General features: G+C 44.9%; 1 protein-coding gene and 1 long non-coding RNA gene across 3 annotated transcripts in view; one reads left to right on the top strand and one right to left on the bottom strand.

Annotated features, from left to right (window-relative positions):
* The window catches only part of LOC140582266 (uncharacterized), a 14,672-nt gene extending 7,506 nt beyond the window's left edge, over positions 1-7,166 (top strand). Inside the window, exons 3-4 of the long non-coding RNA XR_011985193.1 lie at positions 6,136-6,377; positions 7,054-7,166. This is a non-coding gene — a long non-coding RNA (uncharacterized lncRNA). The remainder of the gene's footprint in view (positions 1-6,135; positions 6,378-7,053) is intronic.
* Positions 452-27,405, bottom strand: LOC111839582 (sodium/potassium/calcium exchanger 3-like). 2 transcript variants are annotated; one of them, XM_072706548.1, is made up of 17 exons: positions 26,283-27,405; positions 18,655-18,738; positions 13,893-13,963; positions 12,366-12,440; positions 11,277-11,361; positions 10,798-10,901; positions 9,758-9,832; positions 9,178-9,203; positions 8,953-9,006; positions 8,135-8,277; positions 7,886-8,049; positions 6,994-7,240; positions 6,179-6,345; positions 4,893-5,007; positions 4,107-4,219; positions 3,235-3,300; positions 452-2,655 (listed from the first exon to the last, which is right to left on the bottom strand). In XM_072706548.1, the coding sequence occupies exons 1-17, from the start codon at positions 26,431-26,433 to the stop codon at positions 2,542-2,544; spliced, it is 1,854 nt and encodes a 617-aa protein (XP_072562649.1). In that variant the 5' UTR covers positions 26,434-27,405; the 3' UTR covers positions 452-2,541. The 2 variants fall into 2 exon arrangements, with proteins under 2 accessions (XP_072562649.1, XP_023659416.1); XM_023803648.2 differs by having other exon boundaries at positions 7,886-8,052; positions 26,283-27,404.

Here is a 27,405-nt window from a genome sequence, read left to right as displayed (position 1 = left end):
TACTGCTGCTCTGTAAAACCAACATGCAATTTATTTATTTTTGCCCCTGCTACGGAGTTTGGAGTATTTTTATTTCCCTATTATTATTCCTTTGTTCGCTGCATGTGTTTGTCCTCAAAGCCATGTAAGACCATCAGGTAAATACTGGAGACACATCGGAAAGGGGACGGTGTGTGGCTCAGTGGACTAAGCCTCTGTGTTATTGATCAGAAGGTTGCTGGTTCAAACCTGGCTTTGGCCGAATAGCCACACCTGTGGGCCCTTGACTGAGACCTATGTGGCCGGCCCCCCAAACTCCATGGGTGCTACTGGTGAGCTTGTTGTCACTTATATATGTGTCTGTATCTCATGGAGAGCAAGATGGAATCAATAGTTTATTAAGGTTTTAGTTTAACACGCTGCTTACCATCCTCCAAAACATTCAAAATGTCACGGGACCAATACCAAGCAGTTTCACACACTCTGTTTTATTGCACAAACATCTGCAAGCGTCGTACTAAACACCAATTAACATGGATACAGAAGTTATGTCACAGTAGTCATGTGACAAGTCATATGACAGAAAGAAAAACCCAACGTCAATTAACTAAGAATCAGCTTTTTTCTGTCTGTCACATGACTATTGTCACATGACTATTGTCACATGACTATTGTCACATGACTATTGTCACATGACTATTGTCACATGACTATTGTCACATGACTATTGTCACATGACAGACAGAAAAACCCAATGTGACTTACTAAGAATCAGCTTTTTTATTTTCTGCAGTCTTTTAATATTTGGTAAACAAGAAGTACAGGAACAGAAAATGTCAAAGAAAAAATCTAATCCACCTGACAGGGACCCTTCACTGACTGACTGTTCACGCATCTGACATATATTTTACATTTAATATCATAAAGTCAGCTATTTACAGAAGAAATTCAGGTCAAGTTATGTGCTTATGTTTTGTGTGTTTAGCACAAACCCAACAACTCAAACCATAAAAGCCGCTTTGTGCACATGAAGGGAAGAGCTTGGGGGCTCGATTTGTTATTTCATAAGTTGAACCTGAAGACAGCAAGGGGCTGGTCAAATTCCGCCGTTTAAATCCGTTTAACCCAGATTTAACTCGGCAGGAACACAGATGTGTGAACTGCTCTTGGGAGTTTTACTTATACAGAAATGTTCTGAGGGCAGAAGGAACAATGATTGGTTTAGAGAGATAACCAATCAGATTGTAGAGGTGTGTGCAAGCAAGTAGAGCTGGCAGGACCAAGACATCTATTTGGTTGGACCCACCTCCTCTACAATTTGATTGGTTATCTCTCTAAACCAATCATTGTTCCTTCTGCCCCACAGAATTCAATACTATCATTAGCTATAGTGGTCAATAACTGAGGAAAAAAAACACTTTCCATTTAAAAAGTGAGTTTTCACCACATCGGTGTGATCGGTATTAAGGGCCACTTAACCCTGACGTAACACCTGTGTTCTGCCTCACTGCAGTGGCTGCACTAATTTATTTCACAATGCACAAGTATTAATGTGACAGAATTATATTTAAGGAAATTTCGCAGAGACAGCACAAAAATAAAACAATATATTTAAAAATAACAATCATCTTGGCTCTTTCCCACAATATGTTTTACATAAATCAGTCTTTAAAACACGACATACAAATAAATATATAGTGGCATTTGATTTACACTTTTTATACCAAAACACAGTGAACCTCATATATATATATATATATATATATATATGGAAAGTGCCAACACTCTAAATATAGACAAATCTATCAAATATCAAAGATATAAAAATGAAATGTGATTATAATGGGTGTAAGGGTTTTGCTTGTTTAGTTTGTAATACTTTGTATACTGTAATATTCAGAAGTGAATAGTTCAGGCCCAGAAATTAAAAATCCAGACCAAGATTTTGTTTCAACCAACCAGTATAAAGAGTCACAGTCACAGATTACTCAACTGGTTGGTTGAAACGAAATCCTGGTCTGGATTTTTACTTTTTGGACCTGAACTACCCACCTCTGGTAATATTCATCAGCAGGGGCGTTTCTATTTAACACATCAGGGACTAAGTCAAGTTTACACGGGGTTTGACTTTTTTTGTTGGCATTGGGGCTAAAATTCTTGGGGCAATAGCCCCAAGTGATTGGACCTACCGGCGCCCATGTTCGTAAGCAGTCTGACCTAATCTGTCAGCCATTATTGAGTTGAGGTAAGTGTCTGAAACATAAAAATTTCTTCATGATCCTCTTATTAAGGATTCCTGCCACAATGTGATGTCAGACTGAAAAAATCTCATTGGGGTCGAAGGACCAGAACCTGCCCCACATTCAGCCACAGCAGCCCAGACCAGCCTGCTGGCCCGCTGGAGCGTCTTTTGGTAGCCGCTCCAGGTCAGTCTGCTCTCATGAGGTGACACAGAGATGCTGGGTCCCGGTTGTGTCCATGCCGATGCGTCCGTATGAGCACAGACGCCCCCTATATGTTGGGAACGGGGCTCCGTTCCTTGACGCCGTCCCGATCGCCACGTCATAACTGTACGTTCAGGATGATGGAGCAAAGGATGAAGATGGCGTAGAGGAAGAGCAAGCCAAAGCCTAGGCGGCGGTCCAGCTTCCAGTGGTTCAGATGGACACTTGACACCTGGGGAGGGGGGGGGGGGGTTTCCATGGAGACATATGAGGATGAGTGGCAGGTTCAGTGTAAAGCACGTACAGGGGGGCAGGGATGAAGAGGGGGTTACAAAGGAGGGAAAAACATTGAATTATGGGAATGAAACCAGAAAAGGAAAAGAGAGTGGGGAAGGGACAGATGGGGGGATGTAGGGGCATCATAGAAAAGGTCATTCAACTGATACTAATTCAGCTACACAAGCATGGAAGTTATGCTGAGGTTACTACAAATGAAATCTCACTAGCGCCCCCCAAAGCTGAATCCCTGTCCTGCATCTCACAAGGTAATCACATAAATTACGAAAATCCATTTTAAGTGACGCTGTGAAGATATTGAGGCTTGGGCTTGAAACGGCGAAACTCTAGCTTTTTTGACACCCAGCCGTGACTCTGCTGCCCCCTACTGTCGACATCTCACCGCGCTTCACGGGGATGACCGTCGCGCGGCGCGCTTAGTGTTTTGGGAAAGAGTCGCCATGGAAACGCGTTGAAACCTTCGCACCTCTTTACCCATGACCTGGGCGAGCTGACGGGCGCCAGCGAAACTTACCGTAAGAAAGACAGACGCCAGGAGGAGGATCACGGAGTATACCAACCCCTTGTTCTTGATGGAAACCTACAATGGCAGAGAGACAACATGCCAAGACTAAGCCGTAAGCATGAGATCCGACCCAATTAAGGTCTAAACAGCAATAAACAAACTGCCTTAAGGCTTACAGCACTACAAGCCTGTTGAGCACCATGTTTTGTGGTTCACCAATCATCCCCCATCTCTCCATCCCAGGATTAGGGTTCTGTCTCGCATTGGCCTAACTGATCCGCTCTTTCTTATTCAGTCCAGTTACTAGCTCATTTCTATGCAAATGCCCAATATTTTCCAAAACGAGGCATAAACGTAATTCTTCGTATGTGTTTTGTGAATACAATGCAGAATAAAATTAATGTCATTACTGGAAGTGATGAATGAATATGAGAAACTTTAAAAAGAGGAGTGCGATGTATTTTTAGACTGACGGGCGATTCGACGCAGAGGAACGGAAAGTCGTCACACAGGAAGAACGAAGCAGGTGTTAACTGTGGGCATCTCAGTTAACGTTACGCTCAGAGAGCGTAGAGACGCCACTCTATTCGACAGCAGCTAATTGTCCACCAGACTAAACTCTCTCTCTCTCTCTTTCTCTCTCATGACATGGAAATGTGAGATGCTTCAGCACCAGTGTGTGAAAATGAAGAGAAGTAGAACAGAAATAAATTACCCTCTGGATTCTACAACATTATTTGTATTGACAAGTTTTTTTTCCCACTCTGAGTATGCATCCCTTAAGAAGCAATCACTGAATTAAAAAATGTAAACACAAGATGAAGAAAAATCGGAGGAAGAAGGGAGATAAAGGAATCACGCAAGGAGACGATGGTACCTACTGCTGTTCCATAATCTACCACCAGGGTGCGTAATACCCAGGGAAAGCCCAGCCCCAGGAGAATGTCGAAGATGTTGCTTCCTATAGAGTTGGACACTGCCATGTCCCCCAGGCCTGGATCCCGGGGACCGGGGACAACAGGGAGACAAGGAAGGCAAATGCTGACCTTCAAAAAAGACTGATTTTTATATATGCTTTTTACAAATGTATTTTGTTGTAGTGCGTTACTATAGACACAGATCACAATGTTAATTTCAAGAATTATGCATCACCACAAGCAGTTTATTTTATGTCTACCTGAGATCCAAGGAAAAAAGTTTTTTGTTTTAATATCGATTAAAATTTTAATTTGACATGAGGAGGAAGTTGGCAAGATCCCACGCGTGTGATGTCACGTGTGATGTCATCTTAAAGCCCAAAGAGATATGAGCAAAAAAACATACCGTCCTCTACAGAAGATGAAAAGGAATTGCTGGTTTCGTCAGGATACAAGTAAACTGAATGTAAAATCCTGAAATCATGTAACTGGTATCATGCAATGCTTCATGGAGTCCAGTGTCCTTGATGCACCAAACGGAGCCTAAAGGACCATCTTTGTAACTATTAATTGCCCATCATTTACCCATAATTCCTCTGAATCATGCTGACATCTGCAGGGACCACCTGCGTGGCACCAGATCCACATAGAAAGCTTGGTGTCAGTATAGAGGGCAAATAGTGAGTGGAGAAAAACATGACAAGATAACACAAAAAATGCTGAAAGATTAGAAAAAAAAAATGCAGGCACCTTGGCGGGCGACTATGAGGCTGGCCATGCAGTCGGGCACGCTTGTGCCGGCGGCCAGGAAGGTGATGCCCATAATGAAGTCGGGGATGTCGAGTGTGAGACTGATGATGGTGACCTGCAGAGACACAGGCCGTGCCGTCACTGGCCCTCATTAAAACCTTTAGGTGTCCGTGACAATGCCTGCATCTCAAACGCCAATTATTTCTCTCAGTTGCCATTTTTAGGACCCCGGGTGTACTGGTGAATAAACACCAGTGAGTTTTACTCCACAATATCTGGCCTGTCTTCAAATATCACACCATTTTTGGACCTGCTCGTCCAAGTAGTGCATTTAAAAATGTATGATGCACAGTTACTACACATTCGGCTTACAGGTTCACACCTAAAGACAATATTTTTCACGTTTAAGAGCCGAAAACACATTTATTAGTAGAACTACTTTCTTCTGCCAACGATTAAACATTCAGTTTCCACTGCATTGCAAACTCCAAATCTATAAGAAGGCCACATGTCATCACCCAGGAAAAAATGCACTGTGCAATTTCATAGTAAAACTGTAAACTTGCTTGACAGTTTTACTATGTACTTTCACAGTTTCACCTTGAATTTTTTACAGTGAATTGGCAGACTTTTCATGTTTCTACTGTGAAACCTACAAACCCTAAACTTCACTGTCAGAATTATTAAACAGCAGAACGGGTGACGGTGAACTTCAAAGTAAAACAAGACTTCACAGTTCTACTATAAAACATTCATGGTCGAACTGTAAACTTTATAGTATAACTATGAATAATTAAGATTTAACTTAACATTAACCGCAATGTGAGCGCAGGCCAGCAGGGGGCGCACGGGGGAAACAACCGTGCTTAGCCAGGGTACAAGGCCGCCAGGCCAAGTGTGAGTACACCCTGATGTTAATTAGAATTAAAGATCGCACACTGATTCACTACTGTGATTCGCCTGGCTGGCACTACTTGCGTGGTTATAGAAAATGAAGCAACATCCTTCTAACCAATCAGATTCAAGAATACTAATAAGCTCTTTGCTATGTTGTTATGTGGTTGGCTAGTTTTAAATAACATACGGAGGTCTGCAGACCAGAAGGAAATCTAACCATATGATAGCATGTTACTCCTCTATATTCCCAGTCCTGACAGGTTGCATATGCATATGTACATATTGCATATGTACTTTCCACATGGATTAGTTTAAACCATCTTTGTACGCTGAATCCTTGGTACAGGCCAGACGACCCTGGGCAGAGCCGTCCGACGGAGCCCTCTTACCATCCACACCATGAGGTAGGAGAAGACTGCGATCCACAGCGTGGAGGTCACGAAGGTGACCATGAACCAGCGGCGCCATCGCGGGACCACGCAGTTGGGCACAGTGCAGTAGAGCAGCAGCCTGAGGGGCCAGGACACCAGCCACTTTATGCAATCACAGCGCCCTCCTGTGGTGGGGAGTGCACACAGTCATGCAAAGGTCATGCAACTTAAGTATCCTTTGGCCCTGTCACATGAAAATAACACAAAACATTTTTTTTTTCCCATGGTGTTTTCTTACTATACTAAGCTATTCTAATATGCTACACTAATCGCTATACTAAAACTTACTACCACAGCACTACAAAAGACATTCAGCAAAATGTGACCGTTTCGTATTACACTAATAATTATTTTAATAGGCTATACTAATCACTATACTAAAACTTACTACCACAGCACTGCATAAGACACTCAGCAAAATGTGACCCTTTTGTACTATACTATTAACTATTTTAATAGGCTATAGAAATCACTATACTATAACTTACTACCACAGTAGTGCATAAGACACTAAGCAAAATGTGACCCTTTAAAATGAAAGTGTTTCTTATCTATTTGAACGGGAATCTGCAGAGATCTGAATTTCGGGAAATAGTGAACGGCCTCCCTTGTCACAGGTAGCACACAGAGTGTTGTGTGGGACAATGGAAAATGTCACCAGTGTCACATGTAATGTCCATGTAGCTCCCAGAAAGGCAGCCGCCTACCCAGCTACCATTGACAGCCCCGCAGCATCACGCCGGCAGGGCTGACCCCCCCAGTGTGACACTCACTGGGAATCTTAAAGGGGCTGAACAGTTCCTCTTGTTCATCATGTTCCTCTGCCTCCACAGGCCCTCCATTGCCCTCGGCAACCAACTCCTCCTTCGATCTGCTCTGGGCCCTCTCCGCATCCCCTGCCTCTTCTGGAGGCTGCCTCGCAGCCTCTGGGAGGCTGCCGCCTCCGCCCCCCTGGTTTACACCCTTGGCTGCGACGACCCCCCCATTGCCGGTCGCAGAGTTCCGGGACAGCCGCTGCCTCTGTTGCCGTAGTGACAGGGAAAGAGAGAACAGCATTCGGGTGGAGCATTATACGACCAAGGGTTCTAAAACCTTTTCTTTTCGTTGCTGTCTGATGCTTCCAGCGCATTCCAGGAATGTTCAGTTTGGGTCTAACACAATCCCACAACTGCCCCCCCCCCCCCCCAAAAAAAATGCTGCAGGGCGTCAGACAGCAATGAAGGAACACTTTCTGCAAATCCTCACGTCAGTGCCAAAATCCCTGAATAGTTTTTTTTTTCTTGTTCCAAAAACAGCAGAAAAACACTCCATCAACCCCTCGCTTCCAACATCAGCACTGATACATTTTTGTCTTTGAAAAAAATGTATTTACAATATTTTTAGCCCCATCCATTCATCTTTATTACAGGTTTGGTCTGAATTATGATGAGTTATATCGTCTATTTTTTCACAAGCTTATTGGTTTTACCTTTTACATTTTTATTAACCTACACAGCAACATAATGTATATTGTAAGTATTTAAGAAACCTAGTTCATAAAGGAATATGTTTCCTGCGATGAGAGCTTCAGTCCCTTAACTACTGCGGCACTACTATACTAATAACTATACTAAAACTTACTACCAGAGTACTACAGTTCCACTAACTATGGCGCCCCCTGCTGACCTCATTGATGAGTAGGCGGCTGGCCATGACCAGGCGGGTGCGCGGGCAGAAGTGGCCTGTGATCATCACACGCATGCTGGCCTCGGAGAAGGAGATCTGCCGGGGGTGTGCTCTAAGGAGCTCGTCCACCATCACCACAGGGGCCTCGGCCGCCGACTCGCCCCCTGCTGGCCGAGGGGGGAACGCCCGTCAGCCGGCGGATATCTGCCGCGCTAATGATGCCGAACCCTCGACCGCCGTCACGCCTACCTTTCCTCAGCAGGATGGAGGAGAAGTCGCCGTTGGCCCCCCTGTCGGCTGTCACGCCATCATCCTGCAGGTCGCTCCCCCCGCAGGACGAGCCGGGTCTCCCGCAGTGCTGCTCCGCGATCCCAAAGATCCTGCTGTTGAACCTAAAAGGTGCGGTTCACGCCACGGATAAACAGACACGCACGTCAGTCTCCCTCCCGATAAACAATGTCCGCTAGCATCACCGAGCCCTGTTCTGGTCCGCAGTAGCTATCTCTGCATCACTGCTTCCATTGCTCTCCATAGATTCTCATCTCATTAAATTTTGTGCTTAAAATTTTCTCTTTGAAATAAGGAGTAATTGTGTGTCAAATGTACAAAATTTCCAGGAACACGTTAGACTTTTAAGTAGGGAGGCATATGCTATTAATGTAGCTCATCAGCATATGAAAGGTGTTTATACAGATGGATCTTTACTGAAGCATCTTAATGTACCTGTCAAAGGCACAACAAATGCCACATTTGTGTTCACAGCTGCTCATAAAGCCAGTTCCTTAACCACTAATGTTCCATTTTTTGTGTTTGTGTGTTTGTTACACCCAGTTTGGTTTGCGTGAAAAAAGGCTATATATGCTACAGTCGAGATGCAGGGTGAGACCTTAGTGTGGCTTCAAGAAGCTCAGATGATGCCTGCTGACCACTGGATCACATGATACAAAACTACCAATGAGAGCATTCCCTTAATCCCGCCCCCACGGCCCCTCTGGCCAGCCCACTATCCTTTGCTCCTCCCACTGCCCCACCCCTAAGTGTGTGGCTGTAAATGATTGGGCGCTCACTTCATGATGAGGATGTAGAAGCCATACATGGTGACCAGCAGCACAGATTCCCACCTATGATGGGGGTGGGGGGGGGGGTGAAACAGAGGATGGTCAAACATGGAGGCTGTGAACGGGCGGGTGTGGGGGCGTCGACTCCTGTATCCGCAAATGGCTCTCTTGGATGGGGCATTACCCGCCCCCAACCGTCTTTACACCCAACGAGAGCTCGGCGACAATACTCACCAGACCACCCTCCCGTCATAGACCACCTATGGAAACACGAGACAGCATGAAGCTCATATATATCCTCTACCATCTACTGCACCCTTGGGTTGGGCGATATCACATTGATATTATATCTCGCATGTGCAATAATCACCAAGGCTTCAGATGACGGGCAAATCATTTGGCCGGACTCTAGTTTTTCGGCACTGTACGGACGTATATTTACGCCCACAATTTGTTAAGCAGATTAGTTAGTGCGCCTAAAATATCAATGGGATGCCTGAACTTTTGTGACGCCCAAAAGTTAGAAATCTGTATAAACTTGTGTATCTTTATGTTTATTAAATTCAGTTAGCTAAGGACACCAAATGGTTTGGTATACGTCAGTGTGATATGCACCTTGGTCTGTATTTACACATTCTGGACCTGAACTACCCACATGTGTCTGTAATAGATTCATTTTGTGGGTCACATCCCCAACACTGAAAATAACATTAATGGCATCGACAAACACACACGCACGGCTGAATGGTACATCCCATTCTGTGTAGTAATGATTACAAAATAACACATATGCAAAGGGTTATGTCGCTCTCACCAGGATGAGGGCTACCACTGAGAATAAGTAGAAGAGGGAGTCCCGGAACAGGGGCCACCAAGTCAGGGAGATGGTCTACAGGGAGAGAGCAGGCAATACGGGGCTTAAACATCTAGCAAGATGATTGGCTTGTGAGGAGCACAGGGGTTACTCTAGGATCGTTTAATGCGGAGACATAAGAGAGGCCAAATGTACTATTAGCCAATGATATGTTTGGAATTGGTGAGTGACAGAGGAGGGGCACTCCAGGGGCCAATCAGCTTTCAGCTGGGGCAAATGCCCCTGTGACCCCGCCTCTGGACATACCCCCTGGACGAGCAGACCCGTCAGGGTCAATAATATCATCAAAATGGCGGGGCCTCGAGCCATGTTACGGACTTATATTATAGATCCTTAATGAATTTCTTAGACCCAATAATATAATATCACGGTGCTTCCAGAAACTCTCAGTGAATACTAATTAAACGGTACTAATTTTGACCCTAATGAAGTGGTGGGCAATCTTATCCGCAAAGGGCCGGTGTGTGTGCGGGTTTTTGGGGTAACCTTTAGGTCAGCTGTTCAAACCCAGGAGTGAGGACTCCTCAGCCAATCAGTCCTCTAATTAGTAATATAATTAGGGAGTCGCAGCGAATACCCGCACACACAGCGGCCCTTTGCGGATAAGATTCCCCTCCACTGCCTTAATGCATCACACAAATTAAGTTTGTATTGTGTGAATTAGTGGGTTAGGATCTCTGCTTGTGATCCAAAAGGTCGGCAGTTCAAATCCCGGAGCTGACAGACTAATGGTGTCCCTGAGTAAAACCCTTAATCCCCAGCTCCGGGGGGTGGGGGGGGGGCACACTGGTTGACCCTATACTGTGACTCCCAAGCTTCCTCTCACCAGTATATGTGTCCGTGTGGCTCACAGAGAGCAAGATGGGATGCGTGAAAAAGAGAAAATCCGCACAGGAAAGAACGAGGTATCACTATTCTGTTCTATAGCACAGGACAGAGATTCGCGACATCCCAGTCGGGGTCCCTCGTGTAGGACATACCCGGTACGTGAAGACGCCGCAGATCCCGATGATGACCAGGATGTTGAAGACGGCCGAGCCGATGATGGTCCCAACTCCCACGTCCCCTTTGGTGATGAACACCCCTGGAAGGGTAAGACGACCGTACTGACCAGCAGGAAGTCAATCTGCTATGTGACAGTCACCTTCCTGCCATTATATAGTATTTGTTCGCTTCAAATGTGGATATGTTATCTATAATCTGATCGAGCCTGCGCTGATCTAGTTTGGGTTGTACGTAAACTCTCATAAGTCATAAGCAGGCCGCAGAAAGCACTTCACAAGCGCGGCTGATGCCTGTGCTGACATCTATTGGACAAAAGTGGAACTGCGTGAAGTACAGAATAACGTAAAAACAGCACGTTGCTAAGAAAACAAATACAAGGAATTATGACTGGAACGGTCTACTTTTATACTCTGTGCCAATCACTGAGAGAGACAGAGCATTGGACGGAACTAACCAATCAGAGATGTAAAGAGTTCAGGGGCGGAGCTTCCAGCTGCCATGAATGTAGCCCCTGCCACATCCTGACTTAGCTGCAAGTTCTGAAAGAGACACGTTATAATGCACAGCTATAGGGTCTCAGTGACAGAGCAGCAGTCATAGAGTAAAGCAGTGCCTCCCAATCCGGTCCGCAGGGACCCACAGACAGTCCACGTTTTTGCTCCCCCACAGACAGTCCACGTTTTTGCTCCCCCACAGACAGTCCACGTTTTTGCTCCCTTCTAACTCCAGGTAGGACTGTCTGGTAGGGAGCTGGGAGGGAGCAAAAATATGGACCGAATATGTGTGCCTGAGGATCAGACTGGGAGACACTGGAATAAAGGACAGTGTCTTTGTCTAGCATCTCTGGAAGAAGTACAGAAGATGTGTTTAATGACATACTCTATCTGAGACTGACGGTAGCCACATATATCTCGTCTGGAGTTACAAAACAGACGTCACGGTAACAGCACCCAGATAAGTAAAACCATACCAAGCCCATCTTCCAGGTCTGACAAGCAACCCTAGTGACTGGTATCTCCATCACACTGGAGAGGTCGAGCCAGAAACACAATTTATTTTTTATACAGACCCTCGGAAACCCTTTAGATGACCGAACACCAGAGACAACGTAGACCATACTACAGCAACAAAGTCAACGAGAGGAAATATTTTACGTTTTGTGTTTTTGCAGCTACTATTAAATATTATTGTATTGTAATATACTGGTGTACTTTTCACGGTAGCGTCAGAACTACTATAAACTGTTATACATTTTTTCTTTAAACAACCGTCTGTTTATTAACTAATTCTTCTGTCTTTGTATTTAACCGATAAACAGTGTGACCGGGTAGCAGGTTCATGGGTAGATACCAAAAACGTTCAGCGTTTGGAGAAGCAGCCACTGTTAAATCAGCGTTTGGTCCTGCGTCAGGTGACAAAGACGGTCTAGCAGTGTATCAAGATTCATACATTTCCAAAACCAGTCGTCGGTATTTCACGATATTTACATGAACTCATATTAAGTTCGAAGTCGTTTGTCCTGGCAGAATGGGCCGAATCTCACCTCGGATATCTTTTCGAGAGAAGGGACGAAGTATTCGTCACAGATGATGGCGAGAGCGTAGAACATGTAGACGGCCTGTGAGAGGCAGGGAGGGAAGGGTGGGGGAGATGGTTTATAAACACAGATAATTCCATGGTAGTCCACAGGGCCCCAAGTTTCCAGAGTCACCTGTAAACACCGTGCCAGTATCTAAAGCAGGGGTGGGCAGTCTTATCCGCAAAGGGCCGCTGTGTGTGCGGGTTTTCGCTGCAGCTCCCTAATTAGATTACTAATTAGAGGACTGATTGGCTGAAGAGTCCTCACACCTGGGTTTGAACAGCTGACCTACAGGTTATCCCAAAAACCTGCACACACACCGGCCCTTTGCGGATAAGACTGCCCACCCCTGATCTAGAGGATACTCTCTACAAACGCGTAGATCAGGCGTGGCGGAGACTCGGGATGGGGGACGGCACAATGCCAAGGAGGGATCGCAGCCTCCAACTGGGCTCCAGTCACAAGAGCGGAGAACCGGCTCACGGCAGCACGGAACACCGCATTGTTCTGGAGGCCACGTGTGGATTCGCTGCTCACGATACGGCGGCAGGGCGCCGGGCTGAATCCAAACACCTGCGATGGATCTTCACGCAATGAAACTGAGGCCTGCTGATGCTTTTTGGCCAGAATAGGACACTTTCCACTGTATGAGTGCAGCTGAAAAAGTGACGGAGTTCAGGAGAGGACAGCCCACTACACACACTACAGAAGAGCACATCCCGAGTTCCGCTGCCTGAGCATGTGAGGGGCAGCGGCCAGGCAGCTTAAACTATTAAAATCAAACACCGCAGGAAAATTTACGTATCCAGACATGTGAACGTGTGAGGTACCAGAAACACACAAGGTGCTAATAAGTGTCTCCCCTGGCAACCGCGGTGTGAGAAGATCGCATGGAAACGAGGTCAGTGGTGTGATGGTCTGTATAAACGCTTGTGTGGTTCTAAAGAGGGGCAACCGGCCACGGATTTCCCAAAACGCAGGATATTCATAAAGGAAGTGCTACCTGATTGGGCAGGGAGTAGGATGGCTCATTAATATTCCCAAATAAGGGGCTACATGATTGGCCAATAAATATGACAGGAGGGACCTGCTCATTAATATTCCCAAGGGAAGTGCTACCTGATTGGGCAGTGAGTTCGATGTCAGGGACTTGCTCGTTAATATTCCTAAAGGAAGCGCTACCTGATTGGGCAGTGAGTTCGATGTCAGGGACTTGCTCGTTAATATTCCTAAAGGAAGCGCTACCTGATTGGGCAGTGAGTTCGATGTCAGGGACTTGCTCGTTAATATTCCTAAAGGAAGCGCTACCTGATTGGGCAGTGAGTAGGACGGCAGGGGGTGCTCAATGATATTCATAAAGGAAGCACCACCCAATTAATGAAGCCTTAGCCTGCCTTCCAAGTCTCGGAAATTCACCAAATGCACCCCCCCCCCCCCCCTCCCCTCCCCCAAGGGTGAGAGGTGGATGGTCGGATGGAGGGGGCCACTCACACAGAAGACGTGCAGCAACATGGCACCTCGCCGGCGCTCCTCCGTGGTGAAGACGTCGTCCGGAAACTCGACTGGTGGGAGGGCGAAACCAGCACAGGTGTTAAGAGCTGACAGAGGTGGGGCAGAGCATGGAAGCCACAGATAATGGGTAAATGAAGTGGAGTGAGCGCTCCCCACAGGACACACGTGACATTGCACTATCGACCACGTCAAGGAAACACTTCGCATATGAACCCGAATCATGAACACAGATTCATTACAGTTGCTTCATCCCCTAATTTTCTCTTACTCCAAAGTCACCTTACAACTGAGAGCAGAAACCAGCTTCTGCAATCAGCAATCTATTTACGCATCCTGCAGTTAGATTATACCATATGGTTGACATTCAGTGTTGAATGAGGCAAAGCTCTCGTGTTACTTGGTGGGATTCTTGACTGACGCTCTCCGGGTGTCACTTCTGAAGTCCGCTTTTTGTGTCGCAGGTGACCTTTCACCCTGACACACTATTCGGTGAGGAGTTTGATTGACAGGTCAACAGTGATGACTCAGAGTCTATCAGAGGAGGTTCAGTCGAGCATTATTGGGCGATTTTAAAACATCGGTCTCCAGCTTTGATGTTGAGTATGTGGCAGGTCACTGATTAGATGACATGGCTTTTGTGTGACTTTAAGCCATCAACAGAACCCCTTGAACTGTACCGGAGCCTTTAAACTTCAAGTACAACATCCTTTAACATCCTGAACTATAATTATTCTTGCCGCTTAACAAAGGCCTTCCATCAAAAGCCACTTACACAGTGTATATCTTCTTGACATGTTCTTCTTCAAGGTTCAGCAGATCTCTCACTTTCCTTCTTCAGCAGTACTTTCTGTCCCTCACAGACGTTACATCAACTACTCTATATCTGTCCCCTTTTCACAGCTCTCCAATCCCTCCTCTGGCGCCAAGGGCAACCGGCAGAAGCAGCCAATGGCCTTACAGTCCCTTCAAGGTCAGCCAATTACAGAGCTGTCTTCATGGGAGTACACACGGACTTTTCTCTCGGGTTGGTTTACATCTGTGTCCCTATCTTGGCATTTTAATGTAAATGCCCCCACAACTGTGCACACAGCTGTGTCTATACACAATCTCTCCTAGCGATCTTAATTGGATGTTGACTTTGTTGTGTGCCAGCCGAAATCAATCAAGCCTGAGGAAAAGGCTGCATAAATCTTTCATCTCTCTTGGCATCAGCAAGAAGGTTTAAATTCAGTTGAACTCTGTCAATCCAACTGAAAAACAAAAGAAACCAGTTCAGATGAGAGGAGTAGCTGCACAGAATGAGCAGGAATCTGTCTTATCCAGTGATAAACTGTATAAATGACAGAAGAAACCCTCTATTTATGTAACTAATCTACATTTGATAATTTGCAGTTGAGGGACAGGACGTAGAGTCACCTTTTGCATGTTATGATTCACTACAATTATACCAATAAAAATTGACGGCTAAATTTTAGAATATATATTCTCTCTCTCTCTCGTGAGTCACTCTTAATGTGATAATCACATCCCCGTCCTCCACACCAAATCCACTTTCAGTGGCCCGGGTGTAAAAAAATAATTGGTTTTGCACAGTCAAAATCCACATCTCAGTGGGGGTCTCCCATAGCCAGGTTATCTCTGGTCTTTTTTACCCTGGAAATTAAATTTCGAAATTATGTGAACATTTAGCAAAACGGTGGCTATTCGTGGGAGACAAAGGTGCGGGTATTCTGCATTTTTCCTAACCATTTTATTCCGCATCTGTCAGCGGCTGCTGCCTATATTTAAGCTGTTACTCAGTTCCTTCTTAAAGAGGAAGCCCTTTCCTCGCATCTAGACTGACATAATGAAGCCTGTCTGACAGCAGAGATAAATCGCTCTCTCGAAAGTAGAGAGAACTCTGGGTAGATATTCCAAGACTGTCTGCCAATCCTTCGCTCTCAGTGTCAATCCCATAATATTAAAATAACCATGATGGAAAATTAATTCAATGGAGTGACCCCAATTTTTTAGCCAAAGTAAACAAATAAATGCATGAAGGACATCTGCGGCAGTCATATTGACACATATATATAAATATAGTCGATGTGCTTTCGTATTCCATGCTGTCCCCTGTGTCCGGCCCTGCTGTCTCATGATTCTGCCCGTTGAAATACAGATTTTAAAAAAAGAAGCCCGCGGTTGCCTAGCAACGAGGTTCTCAGAGGAGATTCAGCAGCTGCCCATTTATGGTCTGGAGAAATTGGGGCTACGTATGGAATCAAACAAACATACAACTCCTTTCGGAACGGGTCTCCTGTGCGACCGAATCGTTCATCTATAAATCTGATTCCATCCATCCATCACTCACACAGTCATGGTTCAGTTAATTAGAATTACAGCTGCATTTTTTATTTATCTATTTATTTTGATGGCTTTGTATCAATACTCTGGCAGTCTATTAATGCTGTCTGTATGGGATACTGTCTCTGAACCAAATTGCAGACCTGGATTCAGTCACTATCATTTTTAAAATAAAAATACATTTTACCATATGTTTTTATCCAAGCTGACATATATGTTTTTGAGGCCAATTGGGGGGAAAAGGGCCTCATTCAAGGGCCTAACGGCAAAATCATGGGTTTTGAACCAGTCACCTTCCGATCACTGACACGGCATCCTAACCTGCAAAGCAGCCAATCAAACGATAAAACGGAAAAACTAGCTGAACGTACATTTCCAAATTCCGGATCTGTTTATTCAGCACACTTGCAGGATGGAGAATAAGTTACCGGCAAAGTGACAGGGTCTTATTGTCCCGTTGCTGTTCCGGCGCAGCGGCACTCGAATTTTTGTCCAGTGCGCAGCGGGAAAAAAATCCCAGCCTAGTTTACAAGTCATCTGGCAGCTGCACCTTCAGAGCTACTTTTCAGAAAGATAAGCTGGACTTAGCCCAGGGGTTTATGCGGTGGCTTGGCCTGGGGGCAGGAATCATGACCGGGGGCCAGGGCTCCGTAGCCCAGACGGGTTGGGGTCTGAGCCATGTCAGAATCCCACCACAGCTGCGAGCTCCAGTGCTGCGAAAGACCAGCAGCTTTGCAGCCTTGCTTTAAGCCGACTGGCGTATCCCAGCTGAGCAGTTAGATCCAGAGGATCAGGGTACCAGCAGTGCGCAGTACCCCTCTCTGCCTGTAGGAGGCGTACAAAGGAGTCCTGGCAGGTGGTGGGGGTCCTGCTGGTAATTTAGAGCTCAAAATGACCGAAGATGGGGAGAAAGTCCACGAATTCTTACACTACTTACAATCTGTGTCTCTGACCCTTGAACTTTGACTCCACCCTCAGCTGAAGCCCTGCGGTCACATGACCCACCCATCCAGAAAAACCCCATCCCGGCGTCACAGTGTGAACAGACGCCCTTAAGCTGCATGAGTGTCTCACTTCCTGTTTGCTGCGGTGATGTCACACGTGCAGGACGGCCCTTAAAAGCCCAGGCGTGATTCGACACCCAACCTGCTTTTCGGACACCCGACAATGGGACGCCCTTTTGAGCGATGAGTTCTGGTCCGAAATTGCGTTTAGGCCCCCCCCCCCGCTCAACAAGCGGGGGGGGGGGGGCATGCAGGAGGAGGGACGCCATCCGTGTCATCGCAGGCCATGCGTGAAGGCCGCTTTCACTGGCTGCTAAACTCCCCTGGGGCTCCTGTCACCCCCCCCCCCCACCCATCATGCTCATTGTTTACTTGCTGTTTATCTACCTTCCAAACACCCCCACGCTCAGCTCCTAAACACGGCCCCCCACACGCTCGTCTCTTGCTCCCAGAGGAATCTGCCCTTGGGCTTCGTTTACAAGGCAGACTTTCCAGAGCTCAAAGCCTCACCACCCATCTCCCTGCCAACCACACCACTTCCCAGCATTCCCGGCGACTGAGGTGGCCTCCGCGGTCAAGCCACAAGAAAGGGGACTTTTTTTTTTTGCCCAACAAGCTCCTAAAAAAGAGCAATATCAGAAACAATGAAACGTTTAATAACCCCCCAAGGATCGTAAATCCCGTTTCAGCATCTCGGTATGTAATTTCCTCCAGTGTGTTGCTTTTTCATTCCTGACATTTACAACAATGAGTAAACGATTAAGATCAGGGTCTAGATCTGAGGTGTAGTTGTAAATTTTTTGATTGTATGAATCAGTACGTTCTGTGGCAAATCTACTACAGTATGCTCAAAATAGATTTGGTTTGGTTTATATCTTGTTGTCCACAACTCATCTGAACATTACTTTGATAGGTCTGCAAGTTCCTCTGGACTAGAGTATACAGCCGGAGGCTAAGATGCTGGAAATGTCAGACACCAATGCGAAGATGCACCCCCATGTTGTCGATGCACCATATATACAATGCTACAGTGTCACCACCCGACTGAAGGTTGCAGGGTCAAATCCTTAAGCACGTGGAGCAAAGAAATATGAAGCAAAGGCTTAACAAGACGGTGACCACTTATGGATCATCTTCTGCAGGTCCTTCAGCAATGACCAGCTGAAATTAATCTGGTTTATCATCAACCTTACATTATTTTTTTAAAGGGGGGGGGGGGGCGGGCATTCAGGACACCCAAGTGGCGACGAACATGGGGCCTGAACTTCCAGGATTCCCAGGCAATGTAGGAGTTATGGTCTGTGCTACTGGGACCATGTGACCTATACCCCAGATGGGCTAGAACATTCTGGGCACATGAGCACACCTTTGGGGTCCGACGGGCAGAAACTCACCATCCCGGGGCCGGTGGGTACAGTTCTCCTCGGCCTCCTGCAGCAGCCTGCGTGCGGCCCATCTGGAGCTCCGAGAATGTGTCCCTGCAAAGGAACAGAGACAACACAGGCCGACGATGTGATTCCCCAGCGCTTATGCGTTACGCAGACGCAGCCACTGTGTTTAATAATAGCGAAACAACAAATTACTCAGGAAAGTTAAGACCGACTCCAAAACTTATAAAGGGAACATAGGGGCAACAAAATGATCGATGACTCAGTGATGCAAAGCGGACTCGCCGCAGCATAAATTCTATATTATATTATCAACACAACAGTGGTACACTCACACCGGAAATTCCAGCCTTATTTTTAGCAGTAAATCAACATAAAAACTCCTTTTCCGCAGAACTCACTGAACACAGATTCTTATTTTCTTATGCTGCGTTTTATGATTTGAATGTTGGGTAGAGTATGTTCGAACAATTGTACAGAGAAAGCAGACTGGGCAAATCATTAGCATTTCCTGTTCGTACTTATATAATTTTTTCCCTTTTCGTAATTAATAATATGACGCAAGGAGAATATATACTCACCCGTGAGTCTGGCTTTAACACTCACAAGTGGGTACGTAATTTTAATTTGAAATCTTTCTGGATAATCATAGTTACAGGCCTCTAATCCTCCCCTCACAACGTGCCTGACAAATATCTTCGTTAAGCTTCGATTGCATGACTATATAAGAGCAAAATCAACAACGGATCGTCTCCAGATGTTTCTGCTGTCTATCAGCGCTCGACATGACGAACCAGGGGCCGTACCTGAAGGCCTTGTGGACCCGCTATCTTCTCATCTAAATTTGTCTGAACAGTTTGTGCAGGACATCGGTCATGATTAACGATCGCGTGACTTCTAACCCTCATGGCAGCCATGATCACCAGGATAAGGACCTCTTGCATCCAAGGAAGGAAGAGAACAGGCTTCGCAGTGCACCAGACATAACCTCATATTACCATAGTGCACTTACCTCCCACAGTACTGAAGTATTAAACTACCAGTTAAAAGTTTTTTCACACCACAGTTTTTACCACTTTTCCAATTATTTCTTAAACTGCGCATTTTTAATTCTTGTTAGGCTTTGGAAAGTTGAGTGAACAACTATAAATGAAGATATAAGTCAATTAAAACAAGTTCCCTCAATGGAAAGAGTATGTAACAGTGCATGTCTGACACCCAATTAACTGGTTGTGTGGTGATTGTATAGTCAGATTCTAGGCCGTCCTTTAACTTTAAATGGACTAGTTACCTGTTTCATCTCATGAGACAGAGCAGTATTTAACGTCCCTTGCAGAAAGAATGCCTCAGATTTTCTCTGCTGTTATAACTGCTAGAGGAGGTTATACCTTGATGAATCAAAGATACGACATTTTCCTGTTAACAAAGGTACTCAAATGCTGAACATACTGCAAATTTATTTGTTAGCAAAGAATATTGGGTGTACTTTTAGTAAATTTTAAGTAATTTCTTAAAATTACTTAAATAATTACTTAAGTAACGTGTGTGCAAAACTTTTGACTGGTAGTGTAGTTCAACAGAACTGGGAATTATCCAATTCCCATTAAACAGACATAGAGGGACATTCACATTACCATTATTCATTTACCATGATGTTATTATCTAAAGTGACACACGGTTGAATAAGCATGATAAGCCAGTCCATGGAGGATTTGGGGTTAGGGACTGTAGTCAAGGGATTTGAACTGATGACCTTCTGCTCACCAACATAGCATCCAGACCCAATGAGCTACACAACATAAATATCTTAATCGGAATCCCACAAGAGCCTCAGATTAGTGAATTAGTGGCTAAAGGCCATTCTCAGGGGTCCAACGGCAAATCCGCTCTGTCGATACTGGGATTTGACCTGGCAACCATCTGATCACAGGCACAAAGTCAAATTGGCCAAAAGACAAACAGAGCAGTTGATTGTAAAGGGGCCCGTCATTATTAAGAAGAGGAAAACAGAACAAGACAAAATTAGTCATTCGTTGCACTCTCTCGTTTGACGGATTCTCCTGTCAGTCTTGGTGCCGGCGGTTAGCCGTTGCAAACCAACCTGCCCCCCGGCAACCGTTGCAGTGACAGCCGACTGCAGCCACGACCCCGAGATCAACACATCAAACAATCGTGCTTGAAATGCCATCGAAACTCGGGAGCGAGTCAAACACAGCACGACAATAACTGTTTCTGTAAAGTTTCCATGGAAACCTGGCCCAAACTAAGGAAAGGTGTTGGGGTCCAGTTACCAGCACGTACTGGTAAGCCTGCAAATCTAGAAATCATACTGAAACACAAACCAGGCATTTCAGACGTTTAAGATGGACATTGCAAATATGGACATTACAATACAGTGATGCCTGCGGTTCACGAATACAATCCGTTCCAGGAAAGTGGTCGTGAACCAATTTGTACGCGAACCAAGGCAATTTCTCCCATAAGAAAGCATTGAAATTCGATTAATTCGTTCACAAGCCTACCAAATAATCATTTTTGTTAATTAATTTTCTGGTTTTTATAGTAAAAACTTTAAAGAAAAACAATATAGTGTGGCGATCGGCGGAACAAGGCATCGTCGGGAGCAGAGAGACATGGAGACTTGCTTGCCAGGGAAATCACTCTCTTCATTAACCCTTGTATTGTTGTTGTTAATGTTAATGGTTACATTTCCCTATTGTCGCGCCTGTGTTTCCAGTGTCTTGTGTGTACCCGGTCCGATCCTCGCGTGTATTTAGCGTGTGTAAATCTCCCACCGTGTGTGCATCTTGCAGTTCGGCGTCTGACAACCTTGTGTTTCCCGTCTGTGTATTTGGGTTCGGTGCTCGTTGGGTGCCTGTTGTGGTCCTTCTATTTACAATTGCATGCGGGGCATGCTGGGATATGCTGGGGCATGCTGGGATATGCGCCCCAATGCATTTTTCTCATGAAATTTTCGGTCGCGAAACAAATTGTTCGTAGACCACAGCAGACACCACTGAATATGCATGGATTGTAATTACATTGATCATTCAGTTAAATTAATAAATCAATAAATTAGACATGTAAGCATGGTGTGAGGTCCACGGCACAGGCACACCTATCAGGATTACATATTCCTGTCTGCTCTGACATTGGTTAACCCAGAGGTGGCTAATCTTATCCACTAAGGGCCAGTGTGTATGCAGGTTTTTGGGGTAAACTTTAGGTCAGCTGATCAAACCCAGGTGTGAGGACTCCTCAGCCAATCAGTCCTCTAATTAGTAACCTAGGGAGTTACAGTGAAAACCTGCATACACACCGGCCCTTTGCGGATAAGACTGGCCACCTCTGGGTTAAGATCCTGCATTTGAATGGCTTTCCTCTCATGGGGAGAGTTTAGCCTTCTGTGTAATGATCTCCATCTGCAAGAAAATGCTCTTCCACTGCTCCATCTTGGTTGGCGTTTACTGTTACGCTGTCTCTGTCCAGCCTTATTTATTTGTTAGCTCACTTCGGACACCAGAGCTGGTTGGCGGAACATGTATTATTTTTTTTAAGTTTCATCCATTCACTCATGTTTCGTTATCAGTTATCCAGTACAGGGTCCCAGTAAACATAAAGCCCATCACAGCAATGGGATCCCCTAGATGCGAAGCCCGTTCATCGCAGGACACATGCATACTCATATACTGTGGCCAGGTTAGAGACTCCGATTTGCTGTACTGCAGTACTGAAAGGTGTCAGTTGAGGTGGTTCGGACATCTATCTAGAATGATGATCTAGGTGTTTCGGGCGTGTTCAACCGGGAGGAGGCCCTGGGGCAGACCCAAGACACGCCGGAGAGATGATGGATGGATGGCATATTTGTATTCTGTGAAAGGAAATCAGAGCGTTCAGTGAGAACCCACACCATCATCACAGGGAGAACATGCACCAAGCTTGGATGCTGGTATTACGGTATACCTCGGTAACTGTATTGCAGTGATGCAGTGATCGCCTCACTTATGTTAGAAAAGTCAAAGGATGACATGCGTACGTGTAGGTCAATGGCACAAAACCAAACTGCACTGTAAAACGCACCGTAAACTGTGGGAGACCCAGTGCGCATGTGGCCGCAGATTGGCCAGCGACAGTGGTGTCAATAAATTCCAGTAGCGTACTTCATTTACGTTTTTTTTAATGGTATGAAAAAATTGTCCGTTTTAAACGAGCTCTCATCTCCTTCATTAAAATGACTCGTTTTGTCCGGACGTCGTCTGAAGTGCACGGCCACCAATGAGCCGTCCCTTAATCGCTTCCTGCCCCCCCTGCAGCGGTCTCGAGTGAATGGCCGGCCTGTAAACGTGATGAGTTTATTCCTCTTTCTGTGGCACATCCTCCGCCTCTCTGATGGCTTTATAACGGCTGGCACCGGCCTGTTTCAGCACCTCCCCAATTCTCCCAGGAGAAGCCCAAGCTCCTGATGCCTCGCTCCCCTTCACCAGCTGCCGGCCCGAGGTTCTCCTCGATCTCCTCGCACCATATGGCACCAGAAATCCTGCTCTGCTCTGCTCTGCAGATACCCCTCTGTCCGTTCCCTCCAGGTCCGCACCCTAAGGTCTGTGCCTCTTGTCACTTCTTGGATCGGTCCTCGTTAGAGTCTGGAACCCAACCCGACAAAGCCTCTGGCATCTCTCTCCATATTACTCTGCAGCCTCTCTTCATTTGCCGACTGAATTCTGTTTTAACCAATCAGGTCGTTAAGTGAAATGGTTGCCAAGCGTAGATCGCGGTAGCCTTACGTGTGACTTTACCTCAGCTTTCCAGACTCGATTTCTTTTAACCTTCGCGAAGAGGCCATTTCGTACATTCAGCCTCAAAGATCTCTCTGACTACGGCACGTGTCGCTGTCTAGTGCACACAATTTGGTCGCAACATTCAGCAAACTGTCAGAGAATGAATTGTTTATTGTCGTCATATTTGCGAATGGTCGCTAACCAAAGTAAACAAGGGGCAGTTGTGTTTTAATACTGACCTTTTTGGAAATGGATCAATTGCTCTGCACAGTAAAATGCACAGCTGTAATCACACTGTTCTGTGAATCAGCCGCAGTGTATATTTCCTTAGAATCTGCTTCTTGTCACATTGGCAAATGTCTGCATTTTTACAGATTCACCTCTGATACGACCGATTACGTTACTATACAGTTACTATTGGTCAAACAATAATATATATTTGTAACTGGTTAATAGTTAAATATGATATAGTAGACAACATAAACTGTGTGGTTGTCAGGTATAAGGTGCTAAAATTGCTACCAATACTATTACCTTTTTATTTATTTAGTAAATAAAAGTCAGTCCTCGGAACAACATGGGGTTGAAGGCCATGGTCAAGGGATTTGAACCGACGACCTTCAGAGGAGCAGCATCCAATCTCACCCACCCACGCAACATTTTTATCTTAATTGGAAACCCACAAATACCTGCAGCTCAGCGAATATGATTTTAACATTGCATTTTCATATTTTATATTAACAGCAGTACACATTAGTAGTAAGTGAAACATATTAGGTACTTATATATCAGAATAAATAGCTAAATAAGTCATTTGCTTATATGGTAAAATTCAAGTCGAACATCAGTAACCTTTGTAATGATTACCATCGATGGCTCAATTCTTAAAAGCGTCCCCGTCTGTTTGACTTACTGTTTGGATGCCAAAAAAATAATGACACAACTAGTCTCCGGCATTCCACTAGGGTGACTTCACGGTGCTGAAAGGTAATTCTCTTAATGCAAGTTGTCTAATAAAATTCCATGCTATTGTAAATATTTTGCAGTCATTATAAGTGGTAAGAAACACTGGATTTATTTATGCAAGCTTATAGCCAGTGTACTTTGGAAAGCTGTTTTGAACAGTCGATACTCTGTACAGTGTACTTCATATACGGGACGTTCATAGCAAAAATTATCATTTATTACAAAAAGATATTTATCTGCATATCTATGTGCTACAGTGTTCTTGCGATTACCTTTGCAGCTCTATACCTAAAATAATACAAATTGAGATTTTTTTTTAAATACGAGGTTTACATATGAATGCACATAAGATTTATCTGCTTTTACAACCTCTCCACCCAACTCCATGAAGCTGAGCAGTTCACAAACAGACGAGGAGTGGAGATGCATAGATTAAAAGGTTCTGGAGAACTTTCAGTTTGCTGGTTGATTCACACACAATATGGAGGGTCCAACATTAGTCCTCTGCACCACCCAAAGGGCACGGAGACCAAGTCCGTCAGGACTAAGCAGAGGAAAGAGGACACTAGGAGCCTGACAGAGAGTATGATTATTTTAAGCTATTGAGCTGATAATATCTCAGTCATATGATGAGACTGGTTCTACTAGATTGCCACCTTAAATCCTACTTGGTTCTGTAGCATCTACCAGAAAACTTATGCTTGATTCATGGCTTCCAAAACTAAAGTACTTCCAATACCTCAAAAGCTGAAGCACTTTGCCCAGAGTCCATCCTCTGATCTCTGCCCTGGATTCTAAACTACCAGTTGGCCAACAATTCACACCACAGATTATCTGACCCTCTCATCCAGACTGTCTTACAGGTTTTAAGCATTCATACATCTGGCTATTTTCCTGGAGCATTTCAAGTGAATTTACTTACTCGAGAGAACTTTTGCAAGGCTTTGGATTACACAGGGAAGCACAGATGTAGAAGACCAATTTATATATTCAGCACATTATTTGAGGGGGTCTATTTCCATATCTCTACATTTTACCTTTGTTCAGCATTGTTTAGAAATGTTTCGTATATGTTATTTTAAAAACTGTGTAAGTGGTTTATATTCTTTTAAAACTTGACCTAATTTGGAAGACGTTTAACGTTATTTAACCCACTGAATATATTTTTCAAGTTTGTATGTATTTACGTTTCAAATATTAAACACAGAATGAAAGGCGACGCCAAAACCAGAATGGAAATATAAACGAATTTCTAAGTGACGAGAACCATACTTCATATCCCGAAATACTCTGCAGCAGGACCCGAAATCTGAAACTGAAATTAATCTAATCTGCCTCCAAGCAGACAGAGAACAGGTTCCTGGAGAAAAAAAAAGCTGGGAGTAAACTTTATGTAAACTTTAGTTTGTGAAGGATTACAATACAAATGCACTTGAAAAGGTGCTTTACAAGCGTGATGCGTCGCTGTAACGGGGGTGTCGGCGGGATGCTCGAAACTGCCGTGACAGCGTCAGACCTCAGGTGTCATGTTCTTAATGAAATTGGTCACTATGGGAATTATACTGATTAAGCACCTTCAAGTTGCGTACATGCATAACAGTCACGTCACTTCCGTGCATATTTTAATATGATATAATAATAAAAAAGCGATCAAACTACGCTAGCTCAAGCACCAGCTGCACGCAGTCCTGCACCAGGAACTACCCATGATTAAGTAATGCACAAAATGTTTTTCCAAAGCCCTCCTCCATAACACAAGTTCCTTCCAAGTAAACAATACAACCGTATACTATAATTATGGCAGCACTGAACGCTGATTAATACAATAATAATGCATAAACGTTAACTCGCGATTTAACGCCAATATGTGCGTTAAAAGGGAGCCCTACTCACTTTGCAGAAGTTGGGCGAAGCCGACGAAAGCGAGAAGCGCCACTGCGCAGCATCCGAGGCGAAGGGCGAGCCGCGCTTCCCTCTTCCTCATCATCGCCTTCATCCCGCTACCGTTTCGGTTCCCTTCAGCACATGCTTGTCGCGGCAGCATACTTTTTGTCCCCCGCCCCCCTCTTCACTGATTCAGTCGCCTCCCTTAAGCCTCATGAGTTTACGCCGCTGGTAAGGCATGGTACCACTTTAATAAAGTCCTGCATCTCTTCCCACTGAGTGTTTCGCTCGATCACGGAGCCGCATGACCGTATGCTGTACCCGATCTGTGCAGGCAGACTCAGACTGCTGTTTTTTTTTATAAAGTGAATAAAACCGAGATGTAGAAGAGAAACTGAGAAATATCGAAACAAATCCGTTAGTCAAATCCGCGGCTCGCCTCCCTCCCCTTTCCCAGCTGTCGGCTGCGTCCTATAATAACACCACCATGAATAAAACTGAGGGCGCCACACACCAGCTTGCGTGCGAAAGCCTGTGTTTAAGCTTCGCTTATCGTAGTTCGACTTGTTTACTGTATCTGTTCAAGTATAAATAATGTATCAGAATGTTAACCCACTGGGGGTCAGGTGAATATTAAACAAAATCGAAGTGATCGCTGTCAGATAGGCTACATACTAATTACAGCGCTTTTGAAATTTAGAAGCTTTTCAAATTTTATCTCGTGCTTTTTAGCAGGGTTGCCAACGCTCACGCTTTCAGATTCTCACGCTCAAGCAAGATATCTTATACGGCATTTTTATATTACTCCATTATAAACCTAAAATTAACGATGGAGTAGTTTGCAAACCCTACATACTATTTACAAGACAATAAAACATGCATGTAAATACGTGTGCAGACTTGTCTCGAATTGAAAATCTCACGCCAGCCAGCTGACCGAAGTTGGCAACCCTGCCCTTTAGTTTTTGTTCATCGTGATCATTCTATGGTTTCGTTTTATTTAAGCGAATAAACAAACTTAAAAATAAAACAATATGGAGAACCAGTTGCGTTTGTCTTTCTGTCTCAATGAATGGAGCACGCGTTCCCACTGCATTTCTGTTCTGGGGCACTGCCAGCTTTGCTGCGCTCA

The sequence above is a fragment of the Paramormyrops kingsleyae genome, chromosome 24, assembly GCF_048594095.1.
Source record: "Paramormyrops kingsleyae isolate MSU_618 chromosome 24, PKINGS_0.4, whole genome shotgun sequence".
Lineage (NCBI taxonomy): Eukaryota > Metazoa > Chordata > Actinopteri > Osteoglossiformes > Mormyridae > Paramormyrops > Paramormyrops kingsleyae.
This window is presented reverse-complemented; position numbering and strand designations above follow the sequence as displayed.